The 26,816-nt window shown below is 39.2% G+C and overlaps 1 protein-coding gene across 1 annotated transcript in view; it reads left to right on the forward strand.

The window, feature by feature from the left end:
- The window catches only part of MYO3B (myosin IIIB), a 461,719-nt gene that overhangs the window by 212,355 nt on the left and 222,548 nt on the right, over nt 1-26,816 (forward strand). The window contains exons 10-16 of the mRNA XM_074337823.1: nt 11,369-11,465; nt 12,437-12,553; nt 13,091-13,195; nt 15,565-15,648; nt 16,472-16,674; nt 21,132-21,230; nt 21,517-21,631. Of these exons, the coding sequence (XP_074193924.1) occupies nt 11,369-11,465; nt 12,437-12,553; nt 13,091-13,195; nt 15,565-15,648; nt 16,472-16,674; nt 21,132-21,230; nt 21,517-21,631 (820 nt within the window). The remainder of the gene's footprint in view (nt 1-11,368; nt 11,466-12,436; nt 12,554-13,090; nt 13,196-15,564; nt 15,649-16,471; nt 16,675-21,131; nt 21,231-21,516; nt 21,632-26,816) is intronic.

A 26,816-nucleotide genomic window follows, 5' to 3' on the forward strand; every position in this document is an offset into this window, starting at 1 on the left:
TTTGAGGGTTGAGTCAATACATAAAAAAAACATAATAACTTAGAATAGCATTGATAACAGAATTAACCCTCAATCAATCTTAGCAGTAATAGTAGAATAGTATACATGGTCTTTTTAATTCAAAATCTTCCATTTCTTTTGGCCTTAATCTGTGTAAATTCTGCCTCTTGGCTTTAATCTGTGCAAATTCATCTCTATTTGCTTACCTAACAACATCATGAAAATAAACAGTACTGAGGTACTAAATATTACAAATATCATTTTTTATCTCTCTTTTAAAATCTAATTTATTCATTCAAGAGACATTTATATATGTGTATGTGTCAGGCCCTCTGCTGAACAGAGGAACTACAAAGGCAAGTCAGATACAGTTCCTGATAAAAAGCTAATAGTCTAGTGTGTGAACCAGACAAGAATCAGATGAGAACAGCTCTGCATGAAAAGTACCTGGGTAGAAGGATGCCTGGGGTACCTCCCAGAGTCCCTGGGAAGGGAAGACCCCTGGAACTGGTGGGAAGATGATCCCTGAACTGTCCAGAAGATAGTCGGGGAAGGGGGTTAATCCCAGTAGAGGGGAAGAATAAGCACTGAACAAAGGGCAAAAGCACAGAGGCTGGAGAGAGTTTAGGGGATTTGGTGAACAATTAGCTGGCATGGCTAGAGCTTGGCATGGGGTGGAGTGGGGGCGGGGAAAACAAGGCAGGCAGGGACCAGGTCCTAAAGGGCTAAGGAGCTTGGATTTGTTCCTTAGGCACTCAGGAGCCACTGAAGGATTTCAAGCAAGGATATATTCCAGGAAAGTTGTTCTGATTGCAGTGTGGGAGTGGAATTGAGCTGGACAAGGCTGGAACAGGGAGATGAGTGAGAGCAGATTGTGGCAATTGCAAATAACAGAAGATAAGAAGATAATGGTATTGTCAGGATTTAGTGATGGATTGGCTGAGAGAGATTAGGGAAAGAAAGAAGTGTCACAAGGTGTACCCAAACTGGACTGCCTCTCTGCTCTAGTTCAGACTGAAGTCAAATAACAATTGCAAGACACGAAGAGACAGGGACCAGTAAAAAGACTTTGCTTTCTCTTCACATCCTATCAAATGTAATGCCGTGTACTTCCAGATAATACACAAAGCTTCCAGCTTTCTGCCCAAAGTAGGGTTCTTCAATGGTCCAAACAGTTCTGGGCTCCCCACATGGAGAAACTTGTTTAGTTTTGAGAGCTAATGCAGAGAAATGAGACCTACAGCTTATAGGGAAACCTGTCCTATTGCTCCTGCAAAGGCAGGGAATGTTCTGTACACTTTAGTACTTTCCCCAGGGGAGAGAAAAGTCGATAGTTTGAGGGAGCTAGTAGGGAAGAAGGCAGATTCTAAAAGGATGGGGAAAACTTGGACAGATGAAGGGGAGGATCTTACATAGAGGAAGACATTGAAAAAAGAGAGAGAAGGTAATAGAGGAAGCAAGTGGGAGAAGGGGATCAAGGGCTTAAAGGGAAGATTGACTTCAGAAAGAACCTCTAGTTTGGGAAAGACACAGAAAAGTTAGATGAAGATATTCAGGAAATTTGAGGAGTAGGGGGTTGGGAGCAGGAGGCAGAGAAGCTCCTTATGAGGAAACTCATTTTGAATGGCCTTTATCTTTCCAAAAACACTAAGTAAGCTGGTCTCAGAGATGGGAGTGGGCTGTAGACTCCAGGGAAGTGTTAAGTCTTTGAAAGGGCCACTATGAAAAATAAGATAAAGGGTTCATTAAAGATGGAAACAATGATTGCTCAATAACCCAGAAAACCCAGGTGGAACTTAACTACAGAGCATTCCATTGGAGTGAAGTTGATCATAAGGTAAGGCATGGAGAGCATTCATGAGAGCGTTTGACACTAAAACTTCTCAAAAAGTGTGCCATCACCACTACCACCTTTTCCATCTATCATGTTTAGCAATTTTTAGCCACAAGGAGTAGGAGTAGAGAAATCAGATACTGCAGTCTTCCTCAGGCTTAAGACTGGCTTGGATGGACATGATGGCGGGACATGGTGGACAAAGGGACAAAGGAATCTAAATGAGTAGAAGAGTGTCCTTGGGGTCTTTGGGGGTATGGAAGAAAGTGAAGCCAGAAGGGCTTATTGATTTTTACCCTGGGTCAGGGGTCAGGAGACTGGCAGTTACAATGAAGACAAAGAGCAGATTCAGTGAGAGGATGGTGAGAAAAGGGGTTGTAGAACTGAGATCTCGGGAACTTTTGAGAGATAATTGGGAACTAGTTATAGCTGAACTTGTGGACAAACTTCAGCAGAATAGAAATAAACATTTTTAAAGAATTGACAAGATGAGTAACCCTGAGGTCAGAATGTGAGAAGAATTAAAGTGATTAGTGGGGGATGGGACAACCAAAGACTGATATCAGGGGAAGGGGTACAGAGAAAGGAAAAGGAGGGACACATGCTGGAGGAGATGATATAAGAGGGTGATGTGAATTTTTCAATAGGGAGAGATTAGTTTGGGAGAATAATTGATAGAAAAGGGCAGAGGGGAGCAGGGAGAATGCCTGCTTCCACTGGCCCCTCACAGTGAATGGATGGAAGATGGAGCCAGGGCCAGAGAGCATTATGGGGAAGTGGTCCATTTCAGTTATGATGAGATAAATGAGTATTCAAGAATAAGGCTAGGAGGGATGGCTGGTTAGCTCAGTTATTTAGAGCGTTGCTGGTTCGATCCCTGCATGGGTCACTATAAGCTGCACCTTCCTAAAAAAAAAAAAGAAAAAAAGAAGAAGGCTAGGAATCATCTGTTGTTTACAAGAGCACAGAAGCTGCAACGTGCATGAAGAAGGGCTTGGGTCGTGAGGCCCCATCTCACCTCTCCTTGGTGTTAGCATTCTAGCTCGTCTGAGTGGTATAGCTTATATGGAAAGCCAGGCTGTGATCCAGTTCCATTTCACATTATATATATATATATGTATGTATGTATGTATGTATATATGAGGCACCTGTGGAGAAGCAACATTGTGTTATTTGAGATCTGATACCATTTTCTGATGTTCATTATAGTGTATGAGTGAAACCATTAGACTTTGTTTTTCCAGTAATTTATAATTTTGCCGTAGTGTATACTTGATGCAGGTACACTAGAGAGATTATGAATCCAAGGTTTACTCTCTCAAAGGAGTAAACGCAGCCCTAAAATTTTGGGAACAATAGTTTGGGGCTTCATTTTTACTTCACCTGTCAGAGATGCTTTGAAGCAATTTGGCCATTTCCTTTCTATCAGCTCCCATGTCCTTGACTTTGAAAAGGACTTTTTCTCCCGTTTTGCAAATTCCTGAATTCATCGATATCATCTGGTATGCCTTGCCACCATTCCAGTTCAGAGAAGTAGACATGAAAACATACTTTGTTATCACTTCACAAAAGTTAATGAGAGAAGAGCAAAACCACTGTCTGGAATGAGAGTGGAGGCAGGGAAGGTGCTGCATTAGCTGCTCTGTGGCTGCCTCCTGGTTTCCAACCTCCCATCATGTACTCAACTGCAGGCCTCAGGAAAATTACAGGAGCCCGCCTGTCATTCCTCTACAGGTGACTTGGGACTAGCTGAAACCGCAAATGTTACACCCTTAAGTGCCAAGGGTCTACTCTAAATATTTCTTCTTAGAAGAATTAAGTTGCTGATTGTTTTCTGCTCTGTTGAATGGATTTTGGTTCTACCCTTGCAATGTGCCTGAGGCTGATTAAAACAATAATCTCAGCTTTTCTGATTCCTTTTTAACCTGCAGCAGTGACCTTCAAGAACAGATTTCTCACTGTTTATCTACTGAGCTTTTCCCAGTAAGCCTTGCTCACTCACTTCCTCTATTACCTGAATACATGTACGCATGTGCACACACACGCACCCCATATTACATACACTGATGGGATACTGGGCTCCTGGGTCAATGAATGACTTCTGAATGATTACTTCGTCAAGTGCTGAAGATACTTGACACTTAGGTTAAAGATCCTCCTGTCCTCCTAACAGACAAGAAATAAGTTCACGTCCTGTTATAATTAGTATCTGCTATCTATATTTATATCTGTCTGTAACTGAATAAACATTCATAAAAGTTTGTAACTTTCTGCTGTTGTCATTGATTCTTGCTGCCTAGAGAAGGAAGGTGTATCAAATACTGTCTAATATACTGATGATAAGATGATAATTTAGTGGAATTCTGGCCAAAACCATGCTTAGATGAAAAAAACAGGAGATGCTATATTGATTTCCACCCAAATAATTCTTCTATTTTTTAAATCTATGTATTGTGATGTTTGTTTGAGAGACATGAGCTTAAGTTCCAGGTCAAAATAGAGCTCATGTAGTTAAAGTTATCTAGGTAGTATTTCCATCTATATTTGACTCAGTAGAATGGTGTCACACCTAGATGGTCTGCCATTGTTTTTGAACTCTAGGTTAATGATTACATAGTTATAGTCAAATAAAAGCTTCATCAACTCTGTTATCAAAGGGTATTCTGAAATGGAAATAATGATTTGGAAGAAGTATTCAACACCACTGACTTTGTTGCACTAATAGTACTCTATCCCCAATTTTGAATAACATTGTCCTTACTATACGGGATCACCACTAATCTATACAACTTGTCAACTTGTCCCCGAGCTCTGTCCATGGCCATAGAAGCCTTTGTTTTAGAGTCTTGAGGACCACTACCTTTAAGCCTGGACACTCTCCCTTACTCTCTCTCTACCCTTTTTTTTTCTCACCCCCAAACAGATTTTACTTCCTTTTGTATTTAGAATCTGTATAAGTCATTCTTCACTCCTTCCAGTTCCACTCCTGGATGGAGAGGAGGGCTCTGATCCTGAGTGTGGAGGAATGGAGTTATCAGTGGCCTGCACACTGGTCCTGACACAGGGTAACTATAAAAGATGCTCAGGCATTTCTCAGTGCAGAATTTAACTTCTCACCAGCATATCCCCTGTACTTATTCGGCTTAAAGATTTTGGTTCCTTCCCATCCTTGAGTTATGATTTAGAGGGCCTCTTCTAGTGCTTTGTTCTTCATCATAGTTGGGGGTAAAGGGACAAATGTGTCCTGCCACACCTGCATGAAGGTCCTGCAGCCCTGTTTTGATGGACCTACATGGAAGACTGTGCTTCCACAGGGATAGTTGACAGACAGGAAGAGGCTAAGGGATTAAGGAGTCACTTTTGGACAAAATATATGTTAAACACAAAACTTTCATGGCTGAAAGCTTTTCTAAAAGAAAAGGGTTTATTGCTAGCCAGAAAAAGGACCAGGTCCTGGGGCATGCAGTGTAAGCCACCAGCAGCTGACTAGATGGAGAAGACGACATGTCTGCCATCCTGGCATTGACAAGCTCTTTTATAAATGAGTTTGGGCAAGAAAGATATAAGTTGTTTTAAAAGCATTTCTATTGGCTATAGATAAAGGGGGTGGGAGAAGGTTAAGTGGGGCTAGTTCTAGGATAGGTGCATAGTCTGTAAGGAAGAAGTTTTTGCTCTTTAGGATTGGTTGTGGGCAGCAGTCAGGAAAGTTCATGCACGATAAGCAAGACGCAGTAGTGCTTGGTGTATTCTGTCTAAGTAATTGTGGAAATAGCCACCTGGAGGTTAATTCAAAGTTTCAACACACATTCAAAGTTTCAACACACATTCCGGAATGTTATCAGTCTTAGTTGGTTTTGGCCTGCGATTGTTAATTTATTAATGTCTCTTTTCTCTTCCTTCCACCATCCAGCCTGCTGTAACTTAATTTATGACATCTTCAAGTTTTCTCCTTGTCATATATAATATTTGTCAGCATCATGCATAGGGCCAACAGCTCCAGCAAAGAAGTCTGCAGGCCCAGTGATGAGGTATGAAAGAGCCCTCACGCAGAAGTGGTTTTAATCCTAATATGGTATAGAGATTAGTGAAGGCAACAACGCTTCAGGAATTTTTTCCGTGAGAAAAGTTACCCCAGTTTCTAAACCAGTTTGGTGACCTCTACTGTTCCTTTCCCACTCATGGGCTGGGCTTAAGACATTTCAAAGAGTCCCCCCATTCTCTACCTCATCTGTGCCCACTGTTGTCCTTCGGGGAACTCCCATCTTCTGCCTCTGGCTCTGTGTCACCGACTCTTCAGACCCAGTTGTTACTCTCCACTCATTTCCTTGGACTTGATGTTGGAGACTTGCCCTCGTTCCTACTTTACTTGAGCCAGGGACTCAACACCAGGTCCTCCTTTTCCTGATCCCTGAAGCCTAAGGTCAACCCTGCACACCACCCCCACCACACCAACCCCAAACTCCAGGAACTAGTCCAAGCTACGCTTTGAGTTTCTTTCCCTCTAAGCTTTAACCCCCCAAAGCTCCATTTGCCTGGAAAGCCAGGCTTGACAGACAACATACTTAGAGTCTCATAAAAACAAATAAGAAATCTAGCAAAAAGCAATATGGACTTTGCTAGAATTTGAAAATGTCTTCTGAGTCATTAAAACTATAATCCCTTACCATATACTCTTGATTTAATAGGATGCCTTTTACTGTTTGTCTATCCGTTTAACTTTCTCTCTAAACTTTCTCTCCAAAGTTTAGAGGAAAACTTTGGAATATTCAATCAAGTACCTTTTAGTCGGAAATCTGTAATTTTCACATTAAACAAGGACTTCAACAAAAATTGATAATAGATGCTATTCTCAAGTAAGGCACTAGATGGAGCATGTAAATTTAAAGGAAATTTAAGTTGGTAGTTGCTAGTAGTGACAACAAATCATTTAACTCAAAAAAACTGTAAAAATTTTAAACCAAATTTATTTTGATTAATTTAAACTAAAATAGATAAATGTAAAACAACATAACACTTTTTATAAGTCTAGGATAATGTAAATAAAAAACATAAAAATTGGAATAAATAAGTTTTTTCTCTTCACTAGACCCTTCAAATCTCAAAGCCAAAACAGGAAAATGAAGCAGGAATCGGTTTCAGAAAAACGTTGGTTGGGGAAGGCAGAGATAGGGCTAGCAGATCATTTTTTTTTCATTGGTTGAGAAAATGAAGTGTTTATCAGAGTGGAAATATCTTGCATCTACATTAACTTCTAAATTGCTGGTTTCAATTTTGGGAGCAAATAGTTTTAAGGAATTTGATTGCCTGGGATGAGGTCATACACTGCTAATAACAGCAGGTAAAACCTTTTAAAAGTTGTTTGTTGTTTATAAAATATTATTGAACATTTTCTATGAGAATCAGATTTGCAGGCAGCATCTGCACGATTCCTGGAGGCTAAATCTGTGAGATTGGCATACAGGCAATCTGCAGCAGGGTTCAGAAGATAACCATTTTGATCCTGGAGATATTGTTTTGTACACGTTCATACTGAAAGTCACAAGTTTCTACTAGAGTTGATTCATTTGTGATATTGCCAATGAGGATTTGTCAGTGCTTCCATTTTTAGTTGGCTGTAAAAATGTCATCTAGCATGAAGTCTCACATCCCTGTGTGCAGTTCAGGCTGCCTTTAAATCCAAGCCAGGAGTTCCTTGGGGCGGGGGGGGGGGAAGGGAGAAAAATATCCTTGGGAAATTCGCCATTGACTCAGGGGTATCTTGAATTCTGATTTTGAATTCTGATTTCTCCAGTCTTCCTGGTACCATTTACTTCTCCGATTCCCATGCGTTCTGTCCTAGGTACTTAGTGAGGAGACTGCTTATTCCATCTTGACTGGAACCAGAGCTCTGGATGATTTTTTTAATTCCCGATTTCTTTGTCAAAAGATGTGTAAAATAAACTCTAACATGGCTTATTTCATACAGTTGCAAGATATAAATTTAGGAAGGAGATAAACTAGCTGAATTTAATATGATGAGAATTTAATCATTTATTTAAAATGTGTTGCATTATTTTGTTTTATGATGAACGTCAAGGGGAAAAGTGCTTAGGTTTTAAGTAAAGAGGATTTGGCCAGAAATACGCACCTCCTGCTGTTTTATTTAGCAAACTGGTTAGATAGAAGCAGGCAGCAGCTCTGAGTTTTAGTAAAAATCTGTATTTCAAACCAATCTGATTTCTCTTTAGCATCACTAATATGTTAGAACACAGATGAATAAACCATTCTGTTTTATAATTTAAAAAAATGCTTATGCTCTAAATTTGATTTCATTAAGTAAAGCTAAGCTTCATCTACTTTGGACCTTTATATGAATTAGCAGCCAAACTGATTCTAGCACTGGAGATGACTAATACCATGCTTCAAATACCCCTTCTTCAAATCTACCAGTGATGAGAATTGAGAAATAACATTTACAGTAACAGACATTAAGAAAAAAGTCAATGTTTTCATTGCCCATTGCCATTGTGCTATATGTAGAGCCATTGAGTTTGATTCTTTCTTTTTACCTACTTTTGTGAAATGTGTGTAGCGAGGGATAGAATGTACATCAGGATGTCACGACTCCTACATGGCACTTACAGCAAAATGTTTAGTAAAGCCAGCTTCTGGGACCTGGCAAGATAGATCTGTATCCTTTAAAGCTATGATGATGGTGGGTCTAGAAGGTGATAGGGAAGATCCATGCAATGATACTTCTCTAATGATGAATTTATAGCACCTGGGAGGACACTTCACATGTGGTTTTGTTTAGTTAACGTTATTCTGAATAATGTTTGGAGTTGTGCAAATGGTTGATTCTAAATTTTGACAAGGATGTAAGACTAGTACTTGGCACATTTTTTCAACCCTTTTGCATTTTTATGTCTATGACTACACTTGCTCTCACAGCCACTTGTAAGATAGATAGACCAGCCATGAGCGATTCTTTTTATATATGAAGAAAACTGACATGCTGACTGTTAAGGGATTTGTTGAGTGGCCCATATCACATTACTTACAAGCCTGAAACTGAGACCCAGAGCGCTTAACTTCTAGGCCAGTGCTTTCCCTATACCTCATTGCATAGAGATAAGTTTATGAAGGGAGTTGTGAGAAGGCCTACTTTGACCTTGAATTAATGTTATACTTTTAAGATCTATATTTTAGTATCCCAAAGGGGACTGGTATTGATTAACAACCAAGTTTTTTTTAAATGCCTAGTGAACAACACCCCCCAAGAGAAAATCTCACATATGTACACAAGGGGATGCACATGAAGATTTGTTTGCTATTTGTTTCTAATAGCAAAAAAAAATGACACTTCTCAGCTTAAATGTTGACCAACATAGGGCTAGGTAAATAAATTGGCACATATTTATGTGATGTAATATTACTGCGTAATTAAAGTGAGTGACTGAAATACTTGAAATACTGACATATATAGATCTATATCTGTTAATATCTATATATATGTGTGTGTGTATATATATGTATATATAGAGAGAGAGACAGAGAGAGAGAGAGGAAATAATAATGTTGAATGGAAAAAGGCAGGTTTTCAGAAGAAACCTGTATGATATCATTTTTATAATTAAACATACAGAACCTGTATATTGTTCATTATTGTTCATGGTTACATATATGAGGTCTATTAAGTTCGCGAACTTGCCACCACGCACTTACATTGGCAGCACTGTACAAATAGCTTGGTAAGGGTTCATAACCTTGGTCTATCAGTGTCTCACAGCTGTGTTCATGTCAACGTGTGGTGGTGTCTTGCTGAATGGCGTTCATTATTGTCGTGTGTTTTTGTGTGCTGTCGCAAGAATGTCTGAGCTTGAATTAGAGCAACGAACAAACATTAAACTTCTTGTTAAACTTGGCAAGAGTGGACATGAAGTCAGGGACATATTAGTCCAAGTTTATGGGGATAATGCCATGAAAGAAAATGGCTGTGTACAAATGGATTAAACGTTTTTCTGAGGGGAGAAAGCACGTCACTGATAAAGAGAGGTCAGTAACAAGCAGAACTGATGAAAACATTGCAAAAGTTCTTTGAATTGTGTGTCAAAATTGTCAGCTGACTGTGAGAAGCATAGCAGACCAAGTAAACATTGATAGAGAAACAGTTAGGAAAAACTGAACTGAAAATCTTGGCATGAAAAAGGTGTGTGCAAAAATGGTCCTGAAGGAGCTCACCAATGAACAAAAGCAGAAGAGAGTCAAAGTTTGCCAAGACCTTTTGGAGAGGCAAGATGATGTTTTGGGCTGTGTTATCACTGGTGATGAAGCATTAGTGTACTAATATGACCCTGAAACAAAGTGTCAAAGTGCACAATGGAAGTCAGCCAATTCTCCACGACCAAAAAGTTCCATCAGTCCAAATCAAGAGTCAAAATGATATTGCTAACCATTTTTGATATCAGAGGGATTATTCATTATAATTTGTACCAACTGGACAAACAGTTAACCAAATTTACTATTTGGAAGTGCTGAAAATGCTGCATGAAAAAGTTAGACGAAAACTGAACCTGAACTTTTTGCCAGCAATTCATGGCTCTTGCATCACAACCAGCTCACACGGCACTGTCTGTGAGGGAGTTTTTAGCCAGTAAACAAATAACTGTATTGGAACACTCTCCCAACTCATCTGATCTGGCCCCCAATGACTTCTTTCTTTACCCGGAGATAAAGGAAATATTGAAAGGAAGACATTTTGATGACATTCAGGACATCAAGGGTAATATGACGACAGCTCTGATGGCCATTCCAGAAAAAGAGTTCCAAATTGCTTTGAAGGGTGGACTATGCACTGGCATCGGTGCATAGCTTCCCGAGGGGAGTACTTCTAAGGTGACCATAGTGAAGTATGTAGCACTTTTTCTAGGATGAATTTGCAAACTTAATTGTCAGACCTCATATGTGCATGATTACTATTTAAAAATAGACTGGAGAGATACCCACCAAATAGTGGTTTGTCAGGAAAGGGAAGTGGGATGGAACATGGGTCACAAAGAGATTTCAAATAAACAAATAAGATAAAATGTTGCATTTATTGATTTAGTCGTATTTGCTTTATTATTCTCTGAAGTTTTCTGTAGTTTTAAAAATTTCTCAGAAAGCTGGGGGTGGTACTGGTGGATAGCATGAGGGGACTTCAAGTTAAGTACCCAGTGAGAACTATTTGCCTGACACTGAACAGAATGTGTGGAAGTGATGTGATTGGCATTTAAAAAAAGCATACACATATAAAAGCATTAGATGCACCCATTTGGTAATGCTTCCTACTGTGATAGGACAAAAGGCTTGAACTCTAGAACTCACCTTATCTCTGGGAGCCCTGCAGTGACAGGGAAAGAGCTTAGGGAACTGAACTAGACTTGCTCTCCCTGTCCCTTACTCTGAAGTCTCTGACCATGTCATGTGATAAGACTGCATGAGTCATTCTCATTGCCTACTTTCTGCTACATTATTTACTGTCTTAGTGCTAATATTTTCTGGATAAACTTCTAGACGTGAAAGGATGCATACCAGAAGACCCTATCATGTGGAAGATGCTGAAAAATACTGCCTGGAGGATGATTTGGTCAATCTAGAAGTTCTGGACGAGGTACTAAATTTTTGGTAGACAGTTCTCACTGATGACATTTGTTTCATGTGAATGGTCTGACCTTTCTGTTGTAGACCATATTCTGCTAAATCACTTGAAAATTTGTATAGCCTTGCTGAAGCTCAGAGAGCATTTGGTTGCTGTGACATCCTGTGTTGTGTTCTTTTATATTCCCCCAAGTGTCCTAAATGATAAAGAGAAAGGATTTAGGTTTTTCCAATAAAGCCCTTCACATTATAGAAGGAAAAAAGAAGGAAAAAGTGTATCAGGTTAAAATTATTTCCTGTTTAAAGAAAAGTGCAACTTAACCCCAACCCTTAAATTAAGATAGTTGTTTGTTCTTCATAAAGAGCAGCTTCATTTAGGGAAATGGCGAAATTAATATAGCTTGAATTCTAAATTTGAAAACTGTGATAATCCTCATTTTTAAAAATGCATGTTTAATAGAGCTGTTAATTGCACTGGACCTGCTTCTCCTGATTCTAACTCTGGGGACCCTTAACTGAAATGCATGAATCACTAAAGTATAATATAAAAGTGTCCAGTTCTATATTCTCACCACATAAATTTTAAGTGCAACGATTTGAGAAATGAAGTTACTATTTTTGTCTGTATTTTATCAATAGCAATAACCTACTAAATCAAATTCTAATAGAACATTTTCATTGGTTGAGATAAGTTTTTCATACTAACAGATAAAACCTGTGCTGGATAGTCAGTGTCTTTTAGCAAGTCCCAAGTGGGCCTAATTCTTTCATCATATTCCCATTTTTTCTTCTTTCAAGGCAAATATCTGCATTTAAGATTATTAAGGTCACTATATGATTTAAATTAACTACTTGTATCTTTTAGAGGGAAATAGTCTTGTAAGAATATGTTTGTTTTTTGTTTGTTTGTTTGTTTGTTTGTTTAGAACGCCTCCCTTGATTGGAAATAATACTTATTCTCAATGCCATTTATCCTGTTCTTAGGATACAATTATTCATCAGTTGCAGAAGCGTTATGTGGACTTGCTGATTTACACATATGTTGGAGACATCTTAATTGCCTTGAACCCCTTCCAGAATCTGAGCATATACTCTCCACAGGTAAGATGCTTTAAGAGCATGTTGCTTCTTAATAGGAAATTAAAAATCACAAGGGAAAATGAAAAGAAGGAAAAAGTGAGAATAAAATTAAGTCACCTGAGGGTTATATACCCGAAACTGCAGATAGTATGCAACATAGATGGAATTCTTACATTTGAGGGATAATTTTTTAAAGCAAGATGTAACAAAGATAACTAATATTCATTTAGTGCTTACTACATACCAGGCACTGAGTTACCTCGTTTACCTCTCACAACCCTGTAACACAAGTGCTGTTTATTATTAAGCCTATTTGGCACATGAGGAGACAGCATAGTGAAGTTCACTCCCTTGCATGAGTTCATGAAGCCAGTAAGTGAGGAACTGGGATTTGAACTCAGGACTGTACATTCCAGAGCCTGTGCTCTACAGCCTTCCTGATACTACAGTTCTCCTAAGTGACAAAGCCTTGGTTTCATGGGCAATAGGTACTAAAGCAGTAGGAGATCCAGTGGAGCATTTAGAAGGGTCCTTTAAATTAATTGTTTTTTCCTTTAGTTTTCCAGACTTTATCATGGGGTAAAACGCGCCTCAAATCCTCCCCACATATTTGCGTCAGCAGATGCTGCCTACCAATGCATGGTTACTTTTAGCAAAGACCAGGTAAGAACCCACCTTCCTTTTCTCCCAAGTCACACAGGGTGTGTTCTGTCTTCCTCTGAAGCTCTTAAGTCTTCCTGAAAACCTGCCATTCTGGTTGCTGGTGCTGATTCAAGGAAATAGGAAATGAAATAGTAGCCCAGTGGAAAAGGAAGAGTGATAAAGCCAGAGTAGCAGGAGAACATAAAACTCTTTTCAAGAAATGTGAAACTTTCCCATCAAGATCACTCATTTTCCCTGATAAAATGTAACAAGGATGTTTCTAATATGAATATGAGAAATAGAGCTAACACAAACCTGATTACATGGCAATGGTTGTAATAAAAATAGCTAGAATGACAAATTAAATTCCTTTCTATTAAGGTCTCAAAATTTTCATGGTCCAGTCCTTTTTACATGAAATACTGCTCCTCAGTTGACAGTGGTCATTCACCACCCTGTTCAGCTGCTGAGAAATTGTGATAGATTGGGTAAAGACTGAACAAATCTTATCCTCAGTGCTAGTCAAACACAAAGCTAACCCATTCTATTTTAACTTTCTGGATCTCCAATTCACAGTGGTGATATATCCAACATTTGACTCTTCTTTTATTTTCAATACGTATGTTTTCCTTTGTGTCTTTATTCTGTGTAAAATGGAAATAGTGTGACTTGGTGAGGAAATTTTATGAGAGAATTATTATATGTATATTTCCTGAGGTCTGTGAAGCCCCTGCTTTGGGTTTGTTGAGGAATCGTTGAAATTACAACAGTGCAAGTTACAAAATGAAGTACATGGATTTGCTGTAGGTTAGAAACTTGGCTTCTCCAAATTCTTACCTTTCCCAGAGGCTTGTGAAGTATCCATAGATCTCATAGAGAACAAGCAAATGGAGAGAGATATATGTTTCTCAATTTAGAAGTTGCCCTACCGTGTTGTCTTTTTTCTGATACCACTTCTGATTGCAAGTGGTCTGTCTTTTCCAACACCAACCAATTCTCTGATTCTTCACCACCAACTGGATGTCCAAAAATTCAGTCTCATTCAATTCTGAGTGAACACAGACTTCACAGGTTCAGGGCTCAGTCCCCCAAGGCTGTCCCCACTTCAGATGCCAGCTGTGAATGGGATGCCCTGATTACCCACCCTTTGCCTGGCTGACTACAAATTCAGGGATTGCCACACCTCCTTCAGGTTTGATAATTCACTAGAACAATTTACAAAACTCAGGAAAACACTTTACTCATATTTACTGGTTTGTTATAAAAGATACAATTCAGGAACAACCAAATGAAAAAGAAGCAGAGGGCAAGATACAAGGAAGACAGGTGGTACAGAGCTTCCCTGCCTTCTCTGGGTACGGCCCTCCCCCAGCACCCCAACGTGTTCACATTGGAAGCTCTCTGAATCTTGTTGTTCAAGAGTTTTTATGACTCAATCAGTCCCTAGCCCCTCTCTCCTCCTCAGAAATTGGGATGGTGGGGCTGAAAGTTCCCAACCTCTAATCATGCATGTGTTTGGTCTTTCTGGTGACCAGCCCCCATCCTGAAAATATCTGGGCCCCACCTTGAACCACTTGGTCAGCCGTTAGGTTTGGCTGAAAGGGACTTGATTGCGAATAACAAAAGAGGTTTCTGTTAACTCCTAACATTCAGGAAATTCTGAGGGTTTTAGGAGATCTGTGCCAGGAACCAGAGACAAAGACCAAATATGTTTGTTTTTATTATACTGTAACCACTAATCTTCTTTATACATAAGAGCTCCTAGAAACAAATGATAAAAAAATATAAAAAACACCAAAAAAAATAGGCAAAGGATGTGGACTGGTCACAGAAACAGAAAATATGACCATAAACATATGAAAAGATGCTTAACCTCACTCACAATTTTAAAATTGCAAATTACAACTACATTGAGATATCGTTTTTTGCCTATCAGATTGTCAAAAGTCCGACATACTCTGTTTGGTGAAGCTATAGGAGAACAGACATTTTCATACATTGCTACAGTCCTTAGGAAAGCAGTTTGGTACTATCTACCGAATATACAAATGTATTTACCTTTTGCTGCAACAACCCCATGTCTAGGAATTTATTCAACAAATGAACCTACATATAAATACAATGACCTATGTATAGAGTTATTCATTGTAATAGTGTTTACAATAACAAAAGGTAAAAAACTCAACAGTTCGTCTACGCAGTGGAACAACAGGCAGCTATGAAAAGGCTGGAGAAGCTCTCAATGTCCTGAAAAGGAAAATTCCTAAGATATGTTGCTGAGTAAAAAATTAAGGTGTACAGTGGTGGATGTTATATGAAAACCATAGCTGAACACACAGGGTGTTTACTGTGCTATGAATTCTTCACTGACACTCCATTTTCTGTGTCAGTGCATTGTCATCAGCGGAGAAAGTGGCTCTGGGAAGACAGAAAGTGCCCACCTGATTGTTCAGCATTTGACTTTCTTAGCAAAGGTATTGACTCTTGCTTTATGTATTGGTGTATTGTGCCTAGAAGTTTCTGCAGAGTAGTTGCATATTTTACAGATGATGGAAGTATTGGAGTTTTTCAGGGCTTACATAAAAACATTCCATCTGTATTATGCTTGCCTCCTGACAGCATTCCATCTTTCTTTCACGTGGTGAGGAAAATAATGCCAGCACGAATTTACTAGATTATTAGTAATTAATCTTTTATGTTTTTAATGTAATAGAAACATTTAGCCATTGAGTAGTAAAAATGATTAAACATTTGGAATAGTGTCAAGGAGAGCCACCAAGGTGATTAAAGAATTGCAAAATAGAAATTGTTGAGCAAAAGTTGAGAGAAATGAAAATTTTCAGCTCGGTGAAGTGGACATTGAAGGAATGATTTTAAAAATGGTCTACCAGTTACTTATACATACTCAGAATCAGTGTATTATGAGACTAAGAAAGAACTTAAGGAATATTGTTTACAGATGAGGCTTATGAATATTATAATGGATGACTAAGAAGAGTTACAGGATCCCTCTACTTAAAATTCTTTCTAAATTGTTTCGGCATTTCATCTGTCAAAGATTTTAAGTGAAATGTGGGTGGACATAAAAACTGATGACCTAATCCAGCCTCATCTGATGCCTGTGCACTGGGGAGTTGCTTATCTGAGAAAACAATGCTGGTGGTTAATGCTAATTTCCCCAAATGGAGTTCATCCCAAAAGGATAATGTGAATTCTGTAGGCAGGGAGGGGTGCCTGGCAAATATGCTAGATGAATGTTTCTGGAGGCTTCTTGTAACTGTTCTGTGTTCGGCACAGGCCAGTAATCAGACCTTGAGAGAGAAGATTCTGCAGGTCAACTCCCTGGTGGAAGCCTTTGGAAATGCATGCACTGCCATTAATGACAATTCCAGCCGTTTTGGAAAGTATCTGGAAATGATGTTTACACCAACCGGAGCTGTGATGGGGGCAAGAATCTCTGAATATCTCCTTGAAAAGTCCAGAGTTATAAAACAGGCAGTGTAGGTACCTATTTTATCACTCTGGTTTTGCTCTGCAGAATAGACCAGGAGGCTTTGGGAATTTTAATTGCTCCATTTTCACTCTTGTTTTCAGCATCCTGATAACTAGGATGACTCCCCCTACCTCTACCCCCCATTTCCCCAGGAACAGGGAATTATTTAAGTAAAGGATAAGTTTGACTTGTAACCTAAAAGATGTTTACAAGCAGAGAACAAAGAGCTGGGGTGGAAGTACTTTGGGATGTGTATGCTCATTTCTCCTGAGTTGGTTATTATACCAGGTAGAATTTAACAACATTGCAGATACTTAAAAAAAACACAACAAAACAAAAACCATTAGGTCCCTTAAAATTGAACTTGTCTTTTACAAAAGCACTGAGAATATTCTACATGTTAATTTTTTCCCCTGGACTAGAGAGAGGAAAAAAATGTTTTGTTTTAAGAAGAACAGTATGACAATAGTGATCAATAGCATGGGCTGCTCTGGGTTCAAGTGTTGGCTCTGATATTTACTGTATGACCTTGGGTATGTCACTTAACCTCTCTGTGCCTCATCTGTGAAGTGGAGATGCTACTAGAGCCTACCTCATGGGTTTGCTGTGAGGATTGATGAGTTTATTTATACAAAATTCCTTTAAAAGGTGCCTGGTATGGTACATGTTATGAAAGAGTTAGTCACTCTTCCTATTTTTATTGCTATTGCTGTACACCAGGCTTCTTCAGAAATATAGCTCCATTCATGCATTATTCAGCAATTATATATGGAATTCTTACTGTAGGCCAGTACTGTGTTCCCTTCTGAGGTTGCAAGAGTAAACAGAATTGACAAGGTCTCAGTATTCATGGAGCTTAGAGTGGATGGGGGCTGGGGGAGGACTGGGGGAAGGTCACAGACATTAAACTAACAAACAAACTTGAAAGCAAAACAATTGTGATAAGTACCAGGAAGCAATGTAAGGTGCTGTGAAGATAAAACAGAAGAAGGAAGGGCACCTAACCTAGTCCAGGAAGAAAGGGGATCCCTGAGTGTGAGACATTTAGTCTGAGACCTGAGGATCACTAGGAATTAGTTAGCCAACAGGTAGGGAAGGAGTGGGGAGGGCGAGGGGCAGATAAGACTGAGAGCAGACCATGGAGGGCTCTGGAAGCGGGCAGAAGAACCTTATTGTAAAGGCTGTTATCTTTCTGACCCTTATTCTAAAGGCAATAAGCAGCCATTTTACATTTTCAAGAAGGGAAGTCACAAAACCCAACTTGGCATTTGGAAATGATTGTTCTGGCTTCCGTGGGGTGAGTGGACTGGAGGATCAGTACTGTGTTGAGACTGTTAGGATGCTGTTGCCAAATGCGTGTGAGAGATTATTGGCCAAGGTGGTAACAGTGGGGACGGAGATGGACAGGCGTAGACGAACCCGAGGGATATTGGGCAAGGAAGGATCCACAGGGCTTGTTGTGGGCGAAGACCCCGGGCATCTTCTTCTATCATGCACTTGCCGTTTTCTCACAAAACAGGGACTGACATGAAGAAAATTAAGCAAATGAACAAAAGGATAGAGTGAGAGTCGTTTTAGCGTCCCTGTGGCCTCTTGATTAATTTGTATGAGGCCCCTCAGTTCTTTCTCCCCAAATTAGGGTGATTTTAAAGTTTAGGGAGCTACCTCTGACAGATTGGAAGCTGCAGTTTTCTGTGTTCAAATGTGAAGTGGTCTTTTATATAGGTAATTGAGGAGAATTCCAATCACAGCTTTGTCACTTATTGAGTGTTTATTCATGTAAATATCCTTTTACCTTACTTTCCTCATGTGCAAAAGGGGCACACTAAAGCTGACCTCACAGGGCTGTGATGAGAATTAAATGAAATGTATATGATATATCAAATGTAAATCTGAAACATAATAAGTATCTAATTATTATTATTAAATTTAGTCAATATGATAGCACTAATAGACTGAAGACATTGAATGAGGAGAAGATGGGTCTTTTGCAGGTTGTATTCACCTGAACTTTCTGGCTCTGTCCTCTTCTGGGCTCATAGTAGGTTTCCCCTTTTTAGTACCCTGTGGCTGTATGTGGTCATATGACCAGTTCTGGCAAGTGAGCATTTAAAGGAAAGACCCTCCAGAGCCCTGGCCGAGTGCAAGAGGTGGATGCTCCATGAGTGACTACCATGAGCACAGCGCACTCCCCCACCCCTTCCCCTGTCCTGCCCCCCCACCCCCCGCCCCACGGGCTCTCAATGGATGTACTCTGAGCAAGAAGTAAGTCTTTGTTAAGTTTAGCCACTGAGGTCTTGGGATGTTTGTTACTGCAACAAAACCAAGCCAATCCTGATAGGTACAAAGATGAAAATCGAGTTGCAATTATGCTAGGAATGGATGTCAATAGGCAAAGCATAGAGGACTTGAGAACTAGAGTTATCTGCCAGGAAACAAAACAAAATAAAACAACAAAACAAAAAACTGTAGAAAGATAAGACTAAGAAAGGTGAGCCAAAGCCTGCATATTTACCAGAGGTTAAAGAATAAGTGACATTCATATTAGGTATACCAGCTCATAAAGCCCTATACGGGTTTTCCTGTCTCAGTGAATGGTGCCACAAGTTAGAAACCTGGGAGGCAGATTCCAGGTTCCTTTTCCTCCCCACCCTCATTTATTCTATGAGGATGTTCTTTTAATTGTTCCTGCAAAATATATGTTTAAGTTTACTCTTGTTCTCTACCATCACTGTCATTAGCCTGTCCAAGCCACTCGATTTTTCATCTAGACCTCCTAATTAGTCTCCCTGCATCCATCTTGGCTTCTTATAATCTAGTCTTTATCCTGCAGCTAGAGTGTACTTTTCTCAACACAAATCATGCCACACACTTAACTGTGCACCCTGGCTCCAGTTTAAAACACTTCAAAGAATTCTAATTGCTTAATCAACAAAATCCATATTATAACCTAACAAGTCCTTCTGAGAGCTGGCCCTGCCTACCTGCCCACCCCCTTCTCACTAGAATTTGTTTGGTTCTGCGTGGGTATCACATTTAGAACCACTGTGTATATGCTGCTCCCTCTTTTTGGAATGCTTTTCCCCTTTTCTCTGTAGTTGCTTCCAGACCCCTTCTCATGCTTCAAAGTTTGACTTAAGTGTTACTTCCTTGGAGAGTTCTTCCTCTGACTTGACACAAGTAACCCTTATCCCCCAATGTTATTCTTCATCTCAGCCCCTTGTTTGTTTCTTTCAAAGTCCTCATCACAAGAATCCTGGTTAATTTATCTAACTCCATCTCTGGAAGGGAAGCTCCAGGGAGCATGAAGCCTCTGAGTCCTATAGCCCTTGCACCTGGTGCAGTGCCTGCCATGATTGGCACTCAATAAATTTGTAAGTTGAGTGAACAAATGAGTGTGAAATGGCAAGTAGAAGCATCTAGAATACAGGGCAGAAACAAGAATGCACGAGAAGAGCTTTGACAGGATAAACAACCCCAGGAAGACTAGGATATCCAGGAGAGGCTGAAGAAAAGAGTGGGAACCATGTCATAAATAGGCACAGGAGAAGGAAGAAAAGATTTCTTTCCATAGAGCTAAGTTGGCCAAGGTGAGGATATACCAAATTTCTGGGGCATCAACAGAAGAGACTGTCCTCTAGAGGAAAGAAAGGAATCTAGAGCAGGACTTTTCAAACTCTTTGCTGACAAACTAGTTTTTAAAAAACATTTAGTTCACTAATACCTTCATAAAACATAATTGCAATGAATTATCAGAGAACTTATCATACTCTTAGATGTCATGGCATTGTCACTTGCTATCAGATGTCTAGACACGTACTTTCCAGTTCCTTATCTTGTCATAAGCCAGCAACAGTCCATAGACCACACTTAGAGGTAGCACCTATCTGAAAGGACCCTGAAAGAGGTGGGCAGCAGGAGACAAGGGGGACCGATGCACGCCATTTTGAAAGAATACAAGTTTGAGAGAGTGGAGACCTCAGTTCAGGACTAATTCTACTCCCTAATTTGCTGTACAACTGGTGAGCTGCTTCCTGTCTGGGGCTCCAGTAAAGGAGGGAGTTTTCCTGATCTCTCTAAGCTGCTCGTATATTACTGTCTCTGAAGCAACATGGGCTGTGAACAGAAAGCATATGGCACAGATGCATAGTCATTTGGGCTGAAATAGAAAGATCTCTGAACATGTGTAACCTGAGCTGTTACCTGTACATATTCCATTCTCTAAAACCTTTTATGTAGAGTAAACATAAGTGTGTTTAATAATGTGACATTGTGACAATTACTGTACTAATCCTATGACTATTACTATTCTGTAATTGGGATGTAGCATATTTAGTTGCCTGAAAATTCAACTTTGCTACAGAACTATATATTGCACAGATAGGAAATGGTATAAATTACCTGGAGTGTGGAAGCCCAGAATATGTTTTTAATAACGTACCCCTTCTCCCTTTTTTTTTCCAGGGGAGAGAAAAATTTTCACATATTTTACTATATTTATGCTGGTCTTTATCAACAAAAGAAACTTTCTGAGTTCAGACTTCCTGAGGAAAAACCTCCTAGGTAAGTGTTGGGGATTTTAGCTGAAATAAATAGAGCTGTTTTCCTAACTGGGCACTCATAATCTCTTTAGCTGAAAGGATGAGATGGCAAGGACGACATGTCACTATTTGCATTTTCTAGAAAGTTCTAAACTCCACTGCAGCCATTCTCCTCAGCAATGTGCACCATTATTCCACAGCAGTGGAACACAAGGGAATGCCCTTGCAAAGAAGGAGCCCGGTGGTGCCCTGGTGTTTGAGGTGTGATGCCAAGTCAACACTAATTCTGTTTGTCATACTCCATTTAGGTACATAGCTGATGACACTGGAAGGGTGATGCATGACATAACTTCCAATGAGTCTTACAGAAGACAATTTGAAGCAATTCAGCATTGTTTCAGGATTATAGGGTTCACTAACAAGGTAAGTGATTGTCAGGAGAGAAAAAACTCAAGTGTTAATATTCTTGGATCAGAGTGAGCGAAAACATGAATGTTCTAACTTGGGACAGGATACTTGCTTTTCAAATGCCACCCTGGTCACCTTATAAGATCTCGCTACTCAAAGTGTGACCCAAGGAACCAGAAACATTATCATCACCTGAGCGCTTGTTAGAAATGCATACTCTCCTGTCCAGCCAAGAACAGCTGACTCAGAATCTGCATTTTAACAGGATGTGCTGGTGAACATTCAAGCAGAAGTACTATTTAAGCGCCATGTGTCTATGAATTGTCATTGTCATTAATTCACTACAGCTGTGATAACAAACACCAAAATAATACTGCCATTTTCTGAGTTGGAATTGCTCCAACCATTAAAGTGAATTATGTAATAGGAGTGCAGGAATACATAGGTTACACATAAGCCATAGAAATATATTTATGCAAGTAGTTCTTTGAGCACCAAGACAAATGAAATCTTTTCAACTTTCTTGCAGTCACTTCCTTCTCCATATACACAGTTGCACATTATTAACTATATAGCTCTAAGTACTGTACTATCCTTATCATACTAGATACAGGCTGTCTCTATTAAATATATGCCAGGGGTGACAGAAAATATTTATAACCCTAAGCTCTCAAATATTATTCTGTGACACATTTATGTCATAGTTTCTGGGCTTCATGCCATCAATTTTGCAAAATATACAGATTCTTTTGCTTTTCCAGCAAAGGAGGTGAATGATTAGGAGGTAGGTGAGAGTGTTAAATCTTAAGGGATTAAATTACAAGACACTTGAGCTACCCTGGGACAGCTACTCTGGATAAAAGATTACTTTTATAGTCCAATGAGTTTGGCCAACCCTTCCCTCTCTAATATGGTTGCTTTTAGTCGTAATAATAATACCTTTCTTCTTTCTAGCTAGCTGTTAATTTCCTCTGTTGGCCTCCTACAGACTTTAAACTGACAGACAGTGGAAAATCCCAAAGGTCAGATAAAAATAGAAATATATTTCTCTTTGCTCCTTAAAGGAGAACAGTTAAACAGGTTCCAGCATTATCAAAGGACCTTTATAGTTATTAATTTATAGAGCTGGTTGTTATTAAAGATGCATGGTAGAGATAGCAGTTAGAGCCATTTAAAGTCATCTGGGTCATGCCAAAGTGTTTAGGGGCATAGTTCCTTAAAAGGGCAGAGGAATAGTAGGAATAGTAGAGAAGTCAGCCATAGGGTTAATAATATTTTGCTTTCAATGAGTACAGTGATGATTATAGAATACTGTGAAGAAATTGGTCCTAGCTCTAAATGAAAGTATATAATAGTTCTAATAACAGAAATGTACTGCAATTGATGATAAAACAGATGCTGTTTTAAGATGAAGTTATAAACAAAGTAAATTAAATATACTATATATTCTTGAAGTAAGCCATCCTAATCCCTGTGGGGGAAAAATACAGTAGAAATGAGTGAATGACTACATGAATAATATTGAAAGAAAGAAATGTAAAAGGTGATAAACATTCTTAATTTGTGGCTGGGCTAGATGAATAACCAGAATGTAATTATATGTATATGTGTGTATGTTCACCATGTCCCATATTAATTTATACTGGAAATTAACTTATATCAGTTAGTAACCTTGGAAATGGAAGGAAGAGACTGGATCTTCTCTCTCTGACCCTAAATTCTTTGATTGTATCTTTGTCTATATCTCTTACAGACAATGTGTTTTGCTGAATTAATTCAGTTCACTCTGTGTTTGTAAATTCATAGTAGTTTGACTAAATTCAGAAAGAGTCACTTGAATGTCACCAAATAGCTGGTATAACAGGACATTTTCTTAAGTTGTTCTGAGGGACATTTCTAGTTTAAATGAACTGGTCAATTTAATAAAATTATGGTCCCTGTCCTTTCTTATAATGTCACTAGCTCCCTGCAGGAATCCCTTCTGTTTTTTCCCAAACCCTTACAGCAAAATTATGAGTAGCAAACCTTAGCGAGGACTCAGGATCATGAATTTTAATTTTGGGACACCAGCCAAACGTATCTGAAAGAACACTTGACCCTGAGTTTATTGTGAAGAAACTTCCCTCATAGAAGGATTCTTCCAATAACAATAACGGTTTCTTTTATGGGCTGGAGGGGGTTACACGTAAAGCCTTATTATGAAGATCGGTACTTTTCAACTCCTATTTTGGAGTCAAACCATACTATTTTTGTTCACTATTATGCTTGTCTTGCTGGTATATGGATTATCATACCCTGTTTCTCTGAAAATAAGACCTAACTAGACAATTAGCTCTAATGCATCTTTTGGAGCAAAAATTAATATGAGACCCAGTCTTATATTTTATAAGACCGGGTCTTATATTGTAGTAAAATAAGACCGGATCTTATATTAATTTTTGCTCCAAAAAAACGCATTAGAGCTGATTGTCCAGCTACGTCTTATTTTCGGGGAAACACGGTAACATATTAAATAGAGTTTTAGGTGTGTTTATACTTAATACTACATGAAAGCTTTTTGGTCAGATTATGTGGTGGTCAAGATTGGACATTGACTGCAGATCCCTTGATAAAGAAGTTAGGTAGAACGTTTTGATATTAGGGCAATATTTTTTTCTTCTTTGAAATTGATTATGAATTGGGAGAGTACTGCTAAAGAAAGACTGAGGGTAATATGGTAAAATGTAAATTGGGGGTCTTGAGGATTTCCAGTGTCTTAATGACAGACAATAGGACTCACCATTGACATTTTTAAACCACTTTATTGATGTATAATTGAGATACCGAAAAACTTTTTTTAAGACCAACCATTGACTTTTAAGATACAAATATTGTGAGCCTATGAAAATGGAACTTAGTAAAGGCATTGGAATAGATCCTGTAAGGGAGAAGTCCCTTCAGCTGAGTCTATTGCAGTGCTTAGGGCAGAATTGTTGAAAAACTAGACTTATAAAAAAGAAACAAGGTAAAGAGAGACAGAAAGGTCAAATACATCTCTACGGAGGTACCAGAGAAACAACTACCATGAGATGCCTGTGGACAAGACTGGGGCGATTTCCTTAAATTGGCTTCCATCTAACAGAGGAAAACCAAAGTTCTCAACTTTTCACTTAGCCTCAACTTTACTGAGAAAATATTTAGTACATCAGTGAAAGGAGTGTCTTCTGAGAGAGAGAAAAGAGAGAGAGAAACAAAGAGCATACATCCTGCATGGGGCTTTATGGAGAAATACTGTTTTCCCCACTTTTGCTGCTTGGTGATGAAACTGAATTTATACTCATCAACATTGAATTGGGAAACCCAGCTGAAAGAGTCATTTGTCTTCTTGATAATATTCTGTCCTGAGTGAGGTGATTCAATTTTATCACTTAGAAAGTTTGAAACTGGTAAGAAATAAAAAGGTAGAGCAGCATAGCAAGATTCTATAAGAAAGGCAGGGTTGCCAGGAAAGGCTCCATAGCTGGAAATGGGGTAAGAGAAAATGCGCCAGGAGAGGAAGGTGAAAAACCCTCCCCGGGCTGGCTGTGGGGAGAAGAGAAGAGACATCTGATTAAGTATTGGGGAGAAAGGAGTAATCCTACAGATGGACATACTACTGATCAAACTCTACCATGACTGTATATGGGTGATGTTTTGACCTGAACACAGGAGTGGATGTAGGTTCCTAGGCCAGAAAGGAAGAACTAACCACCCCAAGAGTAGGACTAAAGGAGTCAAGTGGAATAGCCTGGAAATGTAGCATAGGGAGCTCCCTAAGGCTAATACCTCCTTAATGAGGTGAACCTAGATACCCCTGCTTAATTTTCCATCTCTGAGGAAGGAGACCCAACCTGCCATTAATCTCAATCATTCACATAGCGAACACCAAAGTTTTTGCTGAAGGTCATAGGTAGTTTTCCTCTTTAAAAGAGGAAATATCTGAGCATTGTGGTGAAGAGGATATTGCCAGAGGAGCAACGGGGTGAAAACTACCATTCCTTTGGGGATGATCACCTCAGTGGTGAAATGCCTGGAAGCCTTATTTTGGGAGGTTTCTTGGCTTGTACTGTGCTACGTGTGTGTGTGTGTGTATGTGTGTACCTCTGTGTGTGTGTTTTGATTAGAGGAAATACTTTTTTTTCTGAATGTACTAAGAGTTTTAGATAATCTCTTGAGATAACTGGGTATAGAAATAACAGATCCAGAAAACACTGCTGTCTGTTTTACTCTCTGTGTCTGCCTCCCTGGGACGTTGCTCGCTGGTTGCATTCTGAAAGAGTCACATTGTATTGATCAAGGTAATGAGGGGCTGTCATGTTAAATCCAGGCTAGTCTCAGAAAACTCATTTGGTCGGTGTTCTGCTTAGCCACTCTTAAGTTGTGTGATTAAAACAGTGATTCTTGACGTCAGAAACATGACATCCTGCCTTTGAGTTAGAAGTTTGAAGAACAATATCTATAATAGGAGCCCAGTTTAGGAGCCCACTTTAAATGCTCATTTGTCTTTGTAGCATTATCAGGTATCCAGCAGATGTCACTATTACAGTCTGTGTTCAGTTTTTTGGCTTTACTGAGTAATGTTTACAGGAAGACTTAATTTGGGGACAGTGCTTTATCAATGGTCTAAAGACAGTTTCTATTAGTTTGCTGCTGTGTATGGTACTAAATCAAGTTCCCCACCTGAGTATTCTTGGTGGAAGTATTTTATCTATAAGCATAAGATGCAGAAATTTCCTATATATATTTCATCATCTCACCTACAAGAAATGCCAAATGTTTAAATAACTAAATATGTTTTATTTTTCACCATTAATACTATTGATGCATTCAACTTCAATATAAAAATAGCACTTTAGATTATCTGAATTGTTTTTACTCAAAACACTGATGTAGGTGATGTTGGATCTGCTAGCAGTTTCTGAGTGTGGGCCGGGATCGTGTCTTGTGAAGCCGAAGAATGGAAACATGATCCAGGGAGAGGCAAAAAGTTTTAAAAAGAGGATCGTTTATTAGAGGCAGGAGAAAAGGTTGCAGCTCCCAAGCGGGAGGGGGTCCCAAATGGGGGTGCTCCATGACTGAGGCAAAAGCTCTTACTTTCATACCTTCCCTTGTCTGCTTGGGGAAGGGGAGCTTTTTGGAGAAGGGAACTGGCGCTTTCTAATGAAATATGTCTACCAGGTTT

This window comes from Rhinolophus sinicus, linkage group LG01 (genome assembly GCF_036562045.2).
Source record: "Rhinolophus sinicus isolate RSC01 linkage group LG01, ASM3656204v1, whole genome shotgun sequence".
Taxonomy (NCBI): domain Eukaryota; kingdom Metazoa; phylum Chordata; class Mammalia; order Chiroptera; family Rhinolophidae; genus Rhinolophus; species Rhinolophus sinicus.